At 52.9% G+C, this 14,187-nt stretch overlaps 1 protein-coding gene across 5 annotated transcripts in view; it reads right to left on the bottom strand.

Moving 5' to 3' along the window:
• Positions 1 to 14,187, bottom strand: part of Klhl18 (kelch like family member 18) — an 80,474-nt gene that overhangs the window by 2,933 nt on the left and 63,354 nt on the right. For 4 of the 5 annotated variants that reach the window (XM_010624333.1, XM_033762613.1, XM_033762614.1 and 1 more), the window contains 6 exons: positions 11,465 to 11,663; positions 8,989 to 9,149; positions 4,765 to 4,901; positions 3,233 to 3,470; positions 2,141 to 2,245; positions 635 to 746 (listed from right to left, as the gene is read on the bottom strand). In XM_010624333.1, coding sequence (XP_010622635.1) covers positions 635 to 746; positions 2,141 to 2,245; positions 3,233 to 3,470; positions 4,765 to 4,901; positions 8,989 to 9,149; positions 11,465 to 11,663 — 952 coding nt within the window. The remainder of the gene's footprint in view (positions 1 to 634; positions 747 to 2,140; positions 2,246 to 3,232; positions 3,471 to 4,764; positions 4,902 to 8,988; positions 9,150 to 11,464; positions 11,664 to 14,187) is intronic. The other variant, XM_010624332.3, reaches the window with a different exon arrangement.

The raw sequence follows: 14,187 nt of genomic DNA on the forward strand, positions 1-14,187 counted from the left end.
GGAACGGCAAGGCTGGGCTGACAGCGCCATCTCCTGGGACTGCCCACAGCGCTTGCCCCACAGCGCCAACTATGGTACCGCTACTACACGTCTCCTGAACAAATGAAATGCAAAAAAAGAATCTAAAAATGCAATTTCAGCGGGGTGTGGAGGCGCACGTCTGTGATCCTAGCACTTGGGAGGCTGAGAAAGGAGATCACTGTGAGTTGAAGGCCAGCCTGAACTACATGGGAGGATCCTATCCCCAAAACAACAAAAACAAGGGCTGGGGATTTAGCTCAGTGGTTCTACTGCCTGCCTCACAAGCTCAAGGTCCCAAGTTCCGATCCCCAGTACCAAAAACAAAAACAAAAACCGCCAAACTATTCAACAAACCAAATGCAATTTCCAAAATAGTGTCTAGAAGGACAACTGTGTGGAAATTCGCTCTCGAGCTTGCGGAGGGCAGAGGTTTCAGGAGAGCTGAGTGGGGTGCGGGCAGGAGTGATGGCCCTGCCTCTTCCACAGGAATTTCAGAGGACAGTGGACAGCCTGCCCCTATTGGGATGGCACTGCACCCAGCATGAGGCAGGGCCAAAGTGTTTCCAAAACAACCCTGAGGTGGGAGGAGGAGGCGCCTTTCCCCTGGACTCACACTGCTGAAGATCTGCAGGCCGTCGTGGCCACCGGACACATAGATCCTGCCCTCGAAGACCGTGACGCCAGCAGCACTGCGGTTCGAGCTCATCGGAGTCACCACGGTCCACCTTCAGGAAAGTGACACGGGGGGCACACGTGACAGTCGGTTGCTGTGCTCCAGACAGCAGGGCAGGCCCGGGGAGCTGAGCGCCCGCCTCTTCCCCTCTCCCACCACAGCCCGTCTTCTCTGCACGTCTCGTGGGCACCCAGAGCCGACCCTTTCAAACACGTCTGCCCTGCCTGCGCTGGCTGGTCTTCTTACCGGACCTCCACCTCCAAAGCTGCCCCTCGGCTTCTCCCTCATACTCGACACTCTTCCGGTCCCCAAGGCCCGGGGGCCTTGCCCTGGACCCCGTGCCCCCCCTTGAGCGGTCCCGCTGTCAGACTGCTCCTCACCCCACGGTCCTCAGCGTCTCCTGTACTCTGCAGCACTCTGCTGCTCCTGCCGCTTGTGCCCCAGCCCACCAGACCGCAGTGCTGTCCTCCCTCACACAAGCCCCTCCCGGTCCCTCTACGATGGGTCTCACCTTGGAGGTCAGCCTTGCCACCGTGCCCCTGCGCCTCAGCCCAGAAAGAGGAGGGACTCCTCACCAAGGCCAGGAACCCAGGGCCAGGCCACCGGGACGGGCGACACCAGTCACCATGGCCCCATCACACGGGTGTTACCTGATGTTCTCACACCTAGCATCCCACGCAGGGTAATGACCCAGCGCTGGCTGAAAAGAACCGTGAGGAGCCCGTTTGACTTCATTTCTTAGATTGTTACATAAGACGAGGGTCAAATGGTAAAATGAGAAATTCAGGCTCACCTTACCAGGGTTTTCCCCAAACAGTGTTGTACAAAAATCGCCCCGCATGAGGGTGATAGGTGTTATTTGAAACACAAGGCTAAGCAGGGTTCTCTACAGCAGAGCCTCCCTGAGCCTCTGCAAGGTTAGCAGGACTGAGAGGAGATGCGGACACGGTGGGACAGACATTGACATTCCCTAGTTTGTCTTTCTCCAAATCACACCCTACCAGCTTGGGAACATGATGTTCATCTACTTCTTTCCCCACTTTGCCTGCATTTCCATCCAAATGGGCTGATTCATTTAACAGGTACAGTTCATTAAATAAATATTTCCAACTTCCTATGTAAACTTTTTTTGTTGTTGTTCTTTTTGTATTTTGTTTTTTGAGATAGGGTCTCACTATGTAGCCTAGGCCAGTCTAAACTCATGGTGACCCTCCTGCCTCAGCCTCCTAAATTCTGCGATCATAGGCGTGCACCACTCCTGGCACAGACATTTGTTTTTAAAATGTATTTAATCATTCATTCATTTAACCCAAGGTTAATAAATAACTGTTGCATATATGCAAAGTACTACATAAAGCAGGACAGTAAGACACTTTACCCCCACTAAAACCTGCAGCTGTAAGCTGGCTGTGCTCAGTATGGCTTGGCCCGGAAGCGGAGTCTTACTTGTCAGTGTCGGGCGAGTATGTCTCCACGGAGTTGAGGGAAGAGTTGCCGTCATAGCCCCCACAGACATAGATCTGCCCGTCTAGCACGACGGTCCCCATGGCACTGAAACAGACAGAGCTGTCAGCCCAGATGGCCTTTCTTTCATAAGAAACCAACTGCTCAACTGGCTGCTTCCAGAACAGACTAAAACCTCAGGATCGTGACTCGGCAACACACAATGTGAGGCGAGGAAGCCACTCTGCGGTTCTCCCTTCCCACCGCCTACTCCAGGTCTAGTTTGCGCCTCCCTTGAACCCCTCAGCAGGACACCCTCTCTCTCCCGACCCCGCTCCCTGAGTGGCTGCTTTGTAATGGCACCGTCACACCACCGCTCACTCTGGCCCTTCAGCAGCCGCTCACAGGGACCCAGAGAGCAAGCTGAGTGCCACCATAGGCACCCACGCTCCGGCCCTGTGGGGATCTCCTAGAAGACCTCACTCCGTCCACGTAACCTCATCAGTGACATCTGTGGGGCCCTCCCTTCGGTTCACTCTGAGGGTTAGCGGATGTGTTCTCACGGCTTGCACCACTGAGCTAAATCCCCAGCCTCTTTCTACTTTTTGTTTTGTTTGTTTTTTTTTTGGTACTAGGGACTGAACTCGGGTCCTTGCACTTGCAAGGCAGGCCACCGAACTCTTTCTACTTTTTATTAGGAGACAGTGTCACTAAGTCACTAAGTTGCCCAGGCTGGACTTGAAAGCCACCTTGCATTTCCTTTTACCACTAGTAAAGTTAAATCCTGCTTATTCTTCAGGTTTCTACTTTAATCCCCCCTCCCCTCTGAAATCTTCCAGATGTTCCAGCCCAGTTTCTCTCCCTCTTGGCTCTTCTGTGACACACATCTGGCACGTACATCACAGTGTAGCTCCCACATGCCCAGATCTCGTCTCCCCACAGTGCTAAAGAACAAGGCAGCTTTTGGTGTTCAGACCGATCCCAGCAGTGGCTGGCCTGGCTGCGGGACGCTCTGCTTTTCTATTCCCTGCTTGCCAAGCATGGCTCTCCCGGTGCTGTTTGTGTGTGCCCAGCCTGCACGTGGTTCCCGAATACCTTCTCTTGCTGTTCATGCTGCCCACACGGGTCCACGAGTCCGTCTCCGGGTTGTAGGCCTCCACTGTGCTCAGCCGCCGCTGGCCATCATAGCCCCCGATGGCATAGAGGAGCCCGTTCACCACGGCCACGCCCACCCGGCTGCGGGCTGTCGTCATGGGATGGCACTTGGTCCAGTGGTTGGCGATGGGGTCAAACACTTCCACCACATTCAGGGAATCACCTGCATAAAAATGTGCTACTCAAATTAAAACAAATGAGACCACTTGTTTAGATCACAGCTAGTGGGTGTGAATTACATGGAACATTTGACTCAATGCTATTAGCTCTTCCCTCAGAACTACTCAGAGCACAAAGGCCCATTAAGGAATTTCATGGCTTCGTGACATCCTTTAAGGGAAGTCAGAAGCAGACAGGAGGCCTTTACCTTTCCAACAGGGTGGTTTCCCCTTACATCAGACACTTCACCTGCCCCACTGCGGAGGCAGGGCTGGAGGGAACACAGGGATCCCCAAGCCAACCTCACTTACTATGGAGGGACCCTAGCCAAGGGGCTTTTGTCCTTATCCTGTTTCATACGGGACATTTATAGCAGAGCTGCCAGGAGGATTAAATAACTAGTACACTTCTAGAATACGCACAGTAAACCACTGTCAGAGAAGCAAGGAGCAACAATGCTAACCCTGCCCTTTTTCACTGGTTTTTATGACAACCGATTAAATGATCCATTTCTCTATTACATGCTCCCTCTACACTTGCTACTCTAACGCTTACCGAACTGAAGACTTAGGACTTTCCTCTCCCAGGTCACGTGGTTAACAAGCAGCAGATCACCCACCTCTCACCAACCTTCCCTTACGAACAAAACTGCCCAGGGCTGCAACCAAGGCTATGGAGGACTGGCCTGAGGGCGTACCTGAAAACCTGACGCAGGACATGGGGAGACCCGGCAGCACACAGGCCGTGAGGCTCGGAAGGCAGACGGCCTCACACAGGACTGGGCTACTGACTGCACCTGTCCCGGCTGAGTAAACTCGACAGCTGGCACAATGTTGGGGAAAGCAGGCAGGAACCCAGGTCGGGTCCCTGCTCTGCCCGAAGCAATGTGTGAACACAGGGAGGTGGCTCTGGCCTGTCTCCTTGGGTGGAAGGCAAAGAGGCGAGGCCTTGAGGATTTCTAAGGCCTCCTTAGCACCCATGTTCAGGTCTAATAGCACAAATGTGTGATGGCTCTCACTGCAGAGCAATGGCATCGAGTGGAGGCGCCAGGGAGGTAGCAGCACGAAGCAGAGGAGCCAGAAGGCCTGCATGGGTTGACTATGCTTCTGTGTCCCAGATGCCCCAGATGAACTGGGTGTGGTGGCACAGCCTGCAATCCCAGTACTAGGAAAGCTGAGGCAGGAGGATCACCACGAGTTTTAGGCCTGAACTACATTGAGACTCTGTTTCAAAACAAACAAGCAAAAGCAAAAAAACAAAACAAAACAAAAAAAAACCCTCAAGGTGCCCCAGACAAGGGGGTTGCAAGATACCTGCTGAATTGAGGCCGCCCACAGCATAGATCAGCCCGGTGATGGACGTGCAGCAGCGAGGCCGAGTTCTGAAGGCCGGGAGGTGCGGCTGCCGCTCAGGCATGAGGTGATAGTCCTTTGCTTGGTCCACCAGGTCCCTGGAAAAATGTGCAGGACTCTAGGACGGGAGGCATCCTCTCCTCTCTGTCCACACCTGCACTTTTCAGCCTGGCTCCTCCACCTACCCCCCACGGAAAACCTGGCAGGAGAAGCCTTCTGGAAGGTCTGATCTCAAAGAACCCAGGTGAAGGCTGGTACAGCTGCTGAGACAGGCTCAAAAGTGGAGGGGTGGGACGAGCAGAGCGCCCTCTGTCGGCTTACGGAGAACAAGCTTCTACTGGGTGGGCGGGGCTGGCATAGGCCCAGCTCGGATCTAGGCTTTCTTGGGCCCAGGGTACTGGGGCCCACACGCTGCAGTCACCACCTCTCCCCTTCCCAGTCCCCGCCATGTCCCTGTCCCAGACCACAGTCCAGGCTGTTTCTCTAAGACCTCTGAAAGCTACAGAGGGGAAAGAAATGTAACTCAGCCTGTTAGATGTTGGGTACACCGAGTTTGTGTTCTCTAAAACCAAAGAATGAATTTTAAGGAACAGAAGTTAAGAGTAGGAAAAATTCATTCGCATCTGGGGCGTGTTCGCGGGAGGACGCGGCGAAGGAGGCGCTCCTGGCAACCGTAGAGTTGCGCAGGTCCTCGGCTTTGGGAAAGGCGTGGGCAGTGCCAGTCATGGGCGCCAGGAGCTCCAGCAGGCAGCGTGGCCAAGTAGGAATAGGCGCCCCTCGGACCCTCCACCAAGGTAGGCACGCTCGGGGCCACCTACTCTGGGGAGGGAGAGGTCCCCCACCCCATATCCATGGCGAAACTAAAGTACGTCCAGCCTGGCTGCAAACTCGGGAGCGTGGACCCCTCTTGTGAGGCTTTTCAGGGTCTCCCGCGCGCTGAGGGGGGACCAGTAGGGGGGCATTGTAGTGCGTCTCCAGGGGAGGCGACTGTGCCATTCGCAGTAGTAAAGCCCGTCCCCGCTGTCTCCCACCCGAGCCATCCGCCCCTGGTGATGAGCTGCGCCAGGCATCGCGGGGCTCCGGGCGCCCCAGACCCAAGGTGCCAAGAGGCGGCGCTGGGGCCGGACCCTGGTTCTCGGTGCCCGATTGCGGGGAGCGCAGAGATGGTGCCCAGGGCTCCTGCCGCAGCGGCTTCTGAATGCAGCTATCCTAGGGTGGAGCTCGCTGCATGCAAGGGAGAACCTGGGCAGACGCTGCTGCGTTTCCAGAAGAGATTGAGAGGTTTCGCCAAGTAGCTTTCGCTCAGTTCCCGCTCCCTGCCGGTGGACTGTGGACGAAGCAGGATAAACAAATACTGGGGGCGGCGTCCTTGGAAATCCTTGGAGGATGAGAAGGCTTCGAAGGGCCTTGCCTCTACTCTTTTCTGTGGAGGTGGGTGGGGCAGAAACTCCGGGCAAGGCTGCATTCATCACCTTTGGGCATCCAGACTGGAGTGCTTCATCTGGGCCGCCCTGTCTTTGTGTTTTAGATCTGTTTGCCAGCTTCTCCGTTCTTTAGAGGGATGTGGGTGACCACACTAAACACAGCCCTTGCGTCAAATTTGAGGATGGGGTAATAAGGACCTTGAAGAGCTGTCTCATTGTAGACATTAACAATGTGATAAAAAAAAAATGAGGTCTAGGTAAATTTCATAGGTCTGTGACCTCGTTGCCTTAAGTCTTCGGGTGGAGAAACTGCTCTTTTGTTTCTGTTTCTGTTTTGTGAGGAGGAGGGCTCACACTGTAGTCAAGCTGGTCTCCAACTCATCCTCCTGCCTTCGCTGGGGTTACTGGCCTCCCTCCATTTCCACACCCAGCGGGGCTGCTCTGAAAGATGGTTCTAACTCACCAGGGCCTGTAAGACCTGTGGTCCTGAGATGTGTGTCTCTGATGTCTGGGGAGTTTTCTAAGGGGGGCCTCAGCTCGGGCCTCAGTGACCTGCACACTTTGGAGATCGAATTCAAATTTTAGTAGGCATCTGTGTGGCATGTTTGATGTCAACCACTGCTAAAATCACAGGTTAAAGTCCAGTGGTGCAAGTAATTTTAAGGTATCATTGCCAAAACCTTACAGTCAGATGACCCCCCCCTCCCTTGGCTTTTATCCTCCTTCAGGTCTTATCTTTCCTTTAAAATATTCCTCACATTTTCTTCCCACCCACCCTCATAATTTACATATAAGATTGTAAAAGATTGACCCAAACTCTTTCCATCCTACTGTCGTCTATCCTAGTCAACTCCCATCTTGACACACCCCAGTGATCTCCTTTAAAATGACTTAAATGCATCCACACTAGCATGGAGCTTGCTGGCAGGCTGCCCCATGATCAATTTGGAGGCTAATCGATACACTTCCATGCATCTTTGGAGCATATGTAGTTTTTCATTTCAACTAGTAAAAATGTATGGCTCAGGTTTAGAAGACCTAAATCTTTGCAGAAAGACTCCAAGATTAAGAGTGAGTTCACCCACATGACCTCCCTACCCCCCACTCCCAATTCCTGGCCTGAGCAAGCTGGGTTGTTGCCTGGGCCCCCAATGCACCCACTGTGCATATCAGTGGGGGCCCTGGCTCTTCTGAATGCTCCATAGGTAAGGGACTGACTCAGTTGTGTTCATAAATTGCATATCCCTTGCTACCTGGCACATAGCAGGCACTCAATAAACACTTATTGATATTGGCTTTCAAAAAAAAAAGAGTAGGAAAAATTGGGGCTCAGGATTTAGCTCAGGGGTTCTGCTACCTGCCTTGCAAAGTCCTGAGTTCGATCCCTAGTACAAAAAAAAGAGTAGAAAAACTTTTTTTGAGAAACAGAGCTCCTGAGAGACGGGAGGGGACCCGCAGGTGGGATGCCAATGAGTCTACTTTTCAAAGGAAGTTGTATAGAGTAAAATCATGAGGTGGGTATAATTGGGTCAAAACTATGATCAACCAGTAAGATTCTAAGCATAGCCACTTAGGTAATATTGCTTCAGTGGGGAAGCAGGTCACGCAGCCAGTGTACATGGCAAGAACAAAGACTTTCTTTAGGCAGGGATGGATGGGGGGGTGGCTCACTCACCAGGTGACTGAAATATCCAGACTTTATTGGACCAGGTGATACTAATTATCCCTTGGGGAGGCACATAGGCACGGTCATTTTGTCTTTATTTTGAGGCCTGGCCTCTAACAGGTGTGCCTCTGGCCACAGCTATATTGTTTCTATTTTTTGCACTGACTCCCTTGAGGCCCAGTCCTGTCTGACTGCCCGCAGCATTTTTATCTAACTTAGCTGTCCATGATACCACCCCTCCTTGCCAACAGCACCTGGGGACTGCTGACCACACTACCTCTGGTTTCTGACCCTCTCCTCACACTGCCTGCACTGAGCCCTGAGTTCCTCCTGAACCAGCTGATCCCAACCAGGAGTAAGAAGAAGGGGCAGGCTGAACATGTGTAAAAACTTTACTGGCAAAGGAGAAAGAATTTTCTTTTTTCTTTTTGTTTTTTTGAGACAGGGTCTTACTATGTAATCCAGGCTGGCCTTGAATTCACTGTGATTCTCCTGCCTCAGCCTCCTGAGTGTTGGGTTTATAGGCGTGCGCCATCAAGGCCACTGGAGAATTTTCACTGTTGTGAGTAGCCAGGCAATCTGAAGGATTTTCTCTGCTGCTTTAACTTGATTGCAATTCTCCTGGGCTGTCACCCCTGGGACAGGGTTGATGCTCTCCTGTGCCATGTTGCCACTGATTTTCTCTGGGGAAGGTTTTGCAGCTGCTAAACTAGTCCTCTCCTTGCTCATCACTGCAGCCATGAAGCCTGTGCTCCTTAGTATTTACTGAAGGGGGCAGGGAGCTCCAGGAAGTCCTGTTCATACCACTCAATCAGCGGCCTGTGTGTGGACAGAACCAGGGCAGGCAGGACGGATGCGTGTCTACCTCAAGCAGCACAGTGGCAAAAATGTTAGAACATCCTCATTAAGGTGGGGAGAACACCCCTTCTGCCTCAGTGCCCACACTGCACCTCTCTCTGCCCTGGTGGTAGACTTGGGCTCCTACCACTTCCTCTCCGGATCTGTGTGCCACTCCCTGGAGCTGCAAGTGAAGCTGGTAGCCGAGTCCACCCCCTAGGCCTTCGGCGGTGTCCCATGTGAGGCCACTGTGCTCACCTGCACTTGTGGCAGCTGCGGATCAGGTCATCCTGCTGTACTCGGTCAGTCAGGAACTGGGGACGGCAGAGAGGCAGGCGGATGATGGACAGCAGCTCGGGCAGGCAGGGACTCCTCCGTTCCCGGTCATATCTGACCCAGGCCAGTGCAGCTTCGAAGACCTGCAGTGACGAAAAGGGAGCTCGGGCAGCAGCTCACCCCACTCGGGAGCTGCTCCCCTGGCCCCTGCCTCAGTTCCTTGCTTGGGCCCAGAAATCTTTCCTCCTTCTGTCTGCCACATACACTGCTTTCTCTCCACTTCCATCTGGTCCTGCCTTTGCAATGCAAGGTTGGGCTGCTGGAACAGCTTTTGGGTTTCCGTTATGATTCCCTGTTGACAGCCATCAGGACACTGTATTCCCCTCTGCATCACAATGAAATACCTGCTTTGCTCCCTTCCAGCTGCTCCCGTCCCAAACCCTCAAAACCCTCCACTTTAGCCAGCTGGGCCTGTTCGGGGTTCCCCGTCACCCTCACCTAGCTGTCCTCTCCCTTCCTCTAAGGCCTGGCTCGAGATCCACATTCTCTACGAAGCCTTCCTTAATGGCTCCAGTCACAAGGATGTCTCCCTGGAAAAGCCTCCGCGCCCTTCACAGCTGCTGCTCCAGGTCACACTAAGTAGCAGAAGAGTGGGGCAGAACCCCTGATTTTGGGATGAGGCTCTTGTCTGTACTGGGTGTCCACACGGCAGGTTCAGGTCCACTTTTCCACTGGTCACTAATACTCAGGGCGAGGACTCTGCTGTCATTAAGAAATTAGCTGAGTGGGGGCTCACACCCCACCGCTCGCCTCCCAGAGCCTAGGCCACCCGCTGAAGCCCCACTTCATGCAGGCCACCACTCGATTCCAAGTATTCTAAGTGGCTTGGCCAACCGAAGGCCAAGAATTCTCAACTGACCAAGGCAGAGACCCGGCAGCGGCAATCTCCGAGGGCCTGCAGGGCCAGGCCACACTTCTCAGCCTGCACTGCCAGGCCTTGCCACGTTCTGCTCCAAGTAACACTCACTCGGCATCCTCTTGAGACGCTGCGCAACACCTCCAAGGCAGCAGAGGGTTCTGTCCAAAGGCTGGTCCTCTGCCCTTCTGCTCTTACACCTGCTCTCATTTTAGCTTTTCTCGACCATGCCAAGATCTGTCTTCTCTGTCCTTAGAGGGCCTGAGGCTGCCCAAACCCCACTCTGCCCGTAGCTTCACCCTCCATGACTAGAACTGGCTTTACTCAGAGCCGTCCCTCCTGCTGTTCTAGCTCAGGAATTGACACCCACTGGTCTCTGACACTGACCCTCACCTCCTTCTCAGAGACCCCTATCTGGCCCTCGTCCTCACCCTCCTGCCAGCAGGGCTCCATGGGCTGTCACGCAGGTGCCCTTAGATCCCATGCCCAGCCCCTAGCGTCCTCACTGAAATGCGCCTGGAAAAGGAGCTCTAAGCTGAGGAGGTCCAGCTCTGTAAGTTCTGCTGGCCCCTGCTCTGGCCCTGCACCAGTGCTGTGGCTGGCAGAGAACATGACAGAGCCGACCAGTTCACTGCGAGTCTGTGGCTCCTGATCTGCTACCCGAGGCCTCTCCATCTCCCCAGCACTGTCCGTTCGCTCCACCCAGAGGCCAGCTCATACCCTCATACCCGCCATGTATCTCCGCTGCTCCTCACTCCTGGCTGAGAAGACAAAACAGCTCAGAGGACAGCAGCAGTAAGAAGCCACCACATTTCTCTCCTGCAGCCCTTGGGCCTGTGCACCCAGCTCTCCCTCCTGCTGCTGGGGTGTGGATGGCTCCTGTCCAGGGTACCCTGCACCCCAACTGTTGCTTCTCCCTTCAGAACACTGCCAGCAACTGTTTGCCCTGTCTCTTACACCACTAATTCTCCCCCCTCTCCTGGGGAAGGCTCACTGGCACTCAAGTATGCTGTACATCCCTCCCCTTAATAAAAAGCCAAACCCCTCACAACGACTTCCTGTTCCCTCCAGCCACTGCCCCAGGCTCTCCTCTTCTTTAGAAAAAACCTCCTTCATGCCGATGTGGCGGGGCACACCTATAATCCCAGCACTTGGAGGCTGAGGCAGGAGGATCTCAGAGAGTTCGAGGCCAGCCTGAACTACAGAGGGAGACACTGCCTCAAAAAAAACCAAAACCAAACCAAAACAAAAAAAACACCCCCTTCAAAAGTTCTCCACACTATTTCCAGTTCATGGCAATATTATTTCTAAAAGGAGAGATCAGAAATAACCCAAACACATAAGAATAAGGGAAGTGGAGATGATAAACAGAATATTTAGGCTCTAAAATATAACAGTTTTCATGAACAACACACAAAATAAAACAAACCCTGCTATACATAATAGCTGCATACACACTGATCTTAACTGTTTAGAAAAAATAGGAAACAGTTGTGGGGAAAACGGCATACCCATCAGTTACCCGCAGACTGTGGCACTGACCTGCTCCTCCGACTTCACGTTCAGCTCCTCCCGGGCCAGGAGCTCGAGCACGCCCTCTGGCGGCAGGGCCAGGAACTCCTCCGACAGCGACACCTCCACAAAGTGCTGGTGGACGAAGCTGCTGGCTGCGTCGTACAGCACAGCGCACATCATCATCTCTGCAAACTGGCGCACACCCAGGCAGTTTTTTGGGTGTAACCTTCAACATAAGGAAAAATTAAAAAAAGGAAAAATCAGAAGAGGGAAGGTTACCTTTGATCATTCTCAGGGTGGTTCTGGGTGGAGTCACTTGTCTCCACTTGGTTGGAAGCTCCCCATGACACCAAGTATATCCAGCTGGACACATCCTGGCATGAAATTGAGATAGTTTATCTGCAGAGCATTTTGCTCCACAGGCCTGGTGCCTGGTGGGTGAGGTGGGAGGCCTGGAAAGTCCTGTGTTGTTGCTGTGAGGCGAGGACAGGCACCCCGGCCACTGCAGCTCCTGGCTGGTGTCCAGGGCAACTCCACTCTCGGCCCCAGGCAGGCACCAGGACTGCAGAGGGAGTCTAAGTCACAGGGAGAGATGACACGTCAGTTTCTGTTTTATTTTTTAGGGGGTGGGGGAATCAAACCCTGGGCCTCATATACAGAAGGCAAGCGCTCTACCACAGAGCTACATCCTCAGCCCGAGGGGTGACTGAGATGATTTCTTCAACATCGGGACCCTTATGCATTTTTCTTTCTCTTAGGAAGAGAGGTTCCATGGACCTCACTGTTCAAGTCTCTGGAACAGCATCAGCAGCTATCATTTAGTCAGCATTAGCGAGTCAAACACCCTGCTGTGTGCTATACTTTCGCAGACATTCTCTTTTTGTTTTGTTTGTAGGACCAGGGATTGAACTCAGGAGCCCTGTACCACTAAACTACATCCTCAGGTGTTTTTATTTTTCATTTTAAGTAGGAGAGAGTCTTACTAAGTTAGCCAGGCTAGCGTTGAACTTGTGATCCTCCTGCCTCAGCCTCTTAGTAGCTGGGATTAGAGGTTATTCTCCAGAATCTTTTCAACAACCCTGCATACTGCTCTCAGGAAATGTGCTCCCAGTCCCTGGTCCAGCAAGTAGGGTGCTGAGCTCACCAAGGAGGAACAGTTCTCTTCAGGGCCAGGGCAATCCTGGCCCTAGGCCCTCCCTGGGCAACCTGAGTGGGTTGCTTGAGTTCTCCCAAATGTCAGCCAGGTCTTTACTTGGAAAAAGATGATAACAGTGACCCACCCCTTGGGGCTGTGGCCAGAGAGGCTGAGGCAGGAGGATCACTGCAGCCCAGGGCTTGAGACTGGCCTGGGAAAACTAGGGAGACCCTGTCTCTAAAGTTTAAAAATGAAAAAAGAAAGACTGTAAGCAGACACACGTAGCATGTGCTTGGTATGAAGTCAGCTCCTGTTTTAATTTCTGTGGTAACTCTTTTCCTAATTCCAGGTGAACCCAGCTACATGGCTCTGACATCTTGGTTACAGCAGCAGACTCTGTGGGGATGGACCTTTCTTACTCTGATTTTGTGAGTGATGATTTGCTGGGGCTTACTTTTCCTGTTACAGTGATTTCCTTCTCTCTTTTTCCCTCAGGGTGACTTAAAGGGTATAGGCAGGGTTACGTACACTGAGCAATACTCACCCATGTCACTGAAAGGACAGAGTATCTCAGGACCTGACTATCATTCTTAACAGCTTGAACTCAAACTTGTTCCACCCACTACTTTTGGAAACTTGATTCTGAAAAGCTGAGGAAACAAGAGTTGGGTGCAGTTCACCAACAGCACAGCCAGTGGGAAACACAGGCCTACGGTCATCTGTCCAGAAGCGCTTTTCTCCTAAGGCACTGAAGGAGAGCGGATGGAGCACTTCACAAATGTAAGCGGCTATGAGAATCAACCTTCCCTGGGTCCTACCACTCAGCCACTCGCCCCACAGAATTCAAGGGTCCAGGACTGGGCGTGGACAGAGTCCAAAGATGAGGGCAAGGATGATCCAGGAGCTGCCAGCATCTCCTTCCAGCTTCTCAGCTCAGGGTGCCTGTGCCGATAGGATGCTGAGCATCGAACACATCTGAACTGAACTGTGCCCCCACATCCAAGAGAGAGCGATGTGGGAAACCTGTTTGGAAGATGCTGCTGGGGACAGAAGAGGCCCACTCTGGAGGGAAGCAGGAACGAAAATAAACCTAACAGGGAAATGGAGACCTACTTTTTCATGAGCTACTGTGCAGTCTTCTTCCTTGTTGATGCAGCTCAACTTTCTCAACAAAGAGGCAGCAGAGGATGCAATGCTTTACTGGACACAGGAAGCTGTGCACTTCCTGTTACAGCCTAGCTCTGAGGCCAGGCGCAGCTCAGTAGGCCCAGGATGCATAAGGCCTTGGGCTCAATCCCTAGCATCATTAAAACAAAACAATCGAGCTCTCAGAGAAAAGTTTCAGGAAAGAACTCTAATACTCAACTAAACTGAGGAGGCCCAGATATCTGGGAAAAGGGCCACAAGACAAAAAATCAGCTGCAGCCTTGGGGAGAAAGCAGGGGTCTAAAGAACCTGCAGGCTGAGGCCACAGCAAATGTGCTGCAAGCCCTTCCCTCCACCACAGCTAGGATGCCATTCCTCGCTGCAGGCAACCAAACCTTCCAACTGCAGAGCTTAGGTGATAGTTCTCAGGGCCATGAGGAAGGGTGGACCTGGAGGGCCCCGTGTCACT

This window comes from Fukomys damarensis, unplaced genomic scaffold, assembly GCF_012274545.1.
Source record: "Fukomys damarensis isolate Sample0158 unplaced genomic scaffold, DMR_v1.0_HiC HiC_scaffold_12, whole genome shotgun sequence".
Taxonomy (NCBI): Eukaryota; Metazoa; Chordata; class Mammalia; order Rodentia; family Bathyergidae; genus Fukomys; species Fukomys damarensis.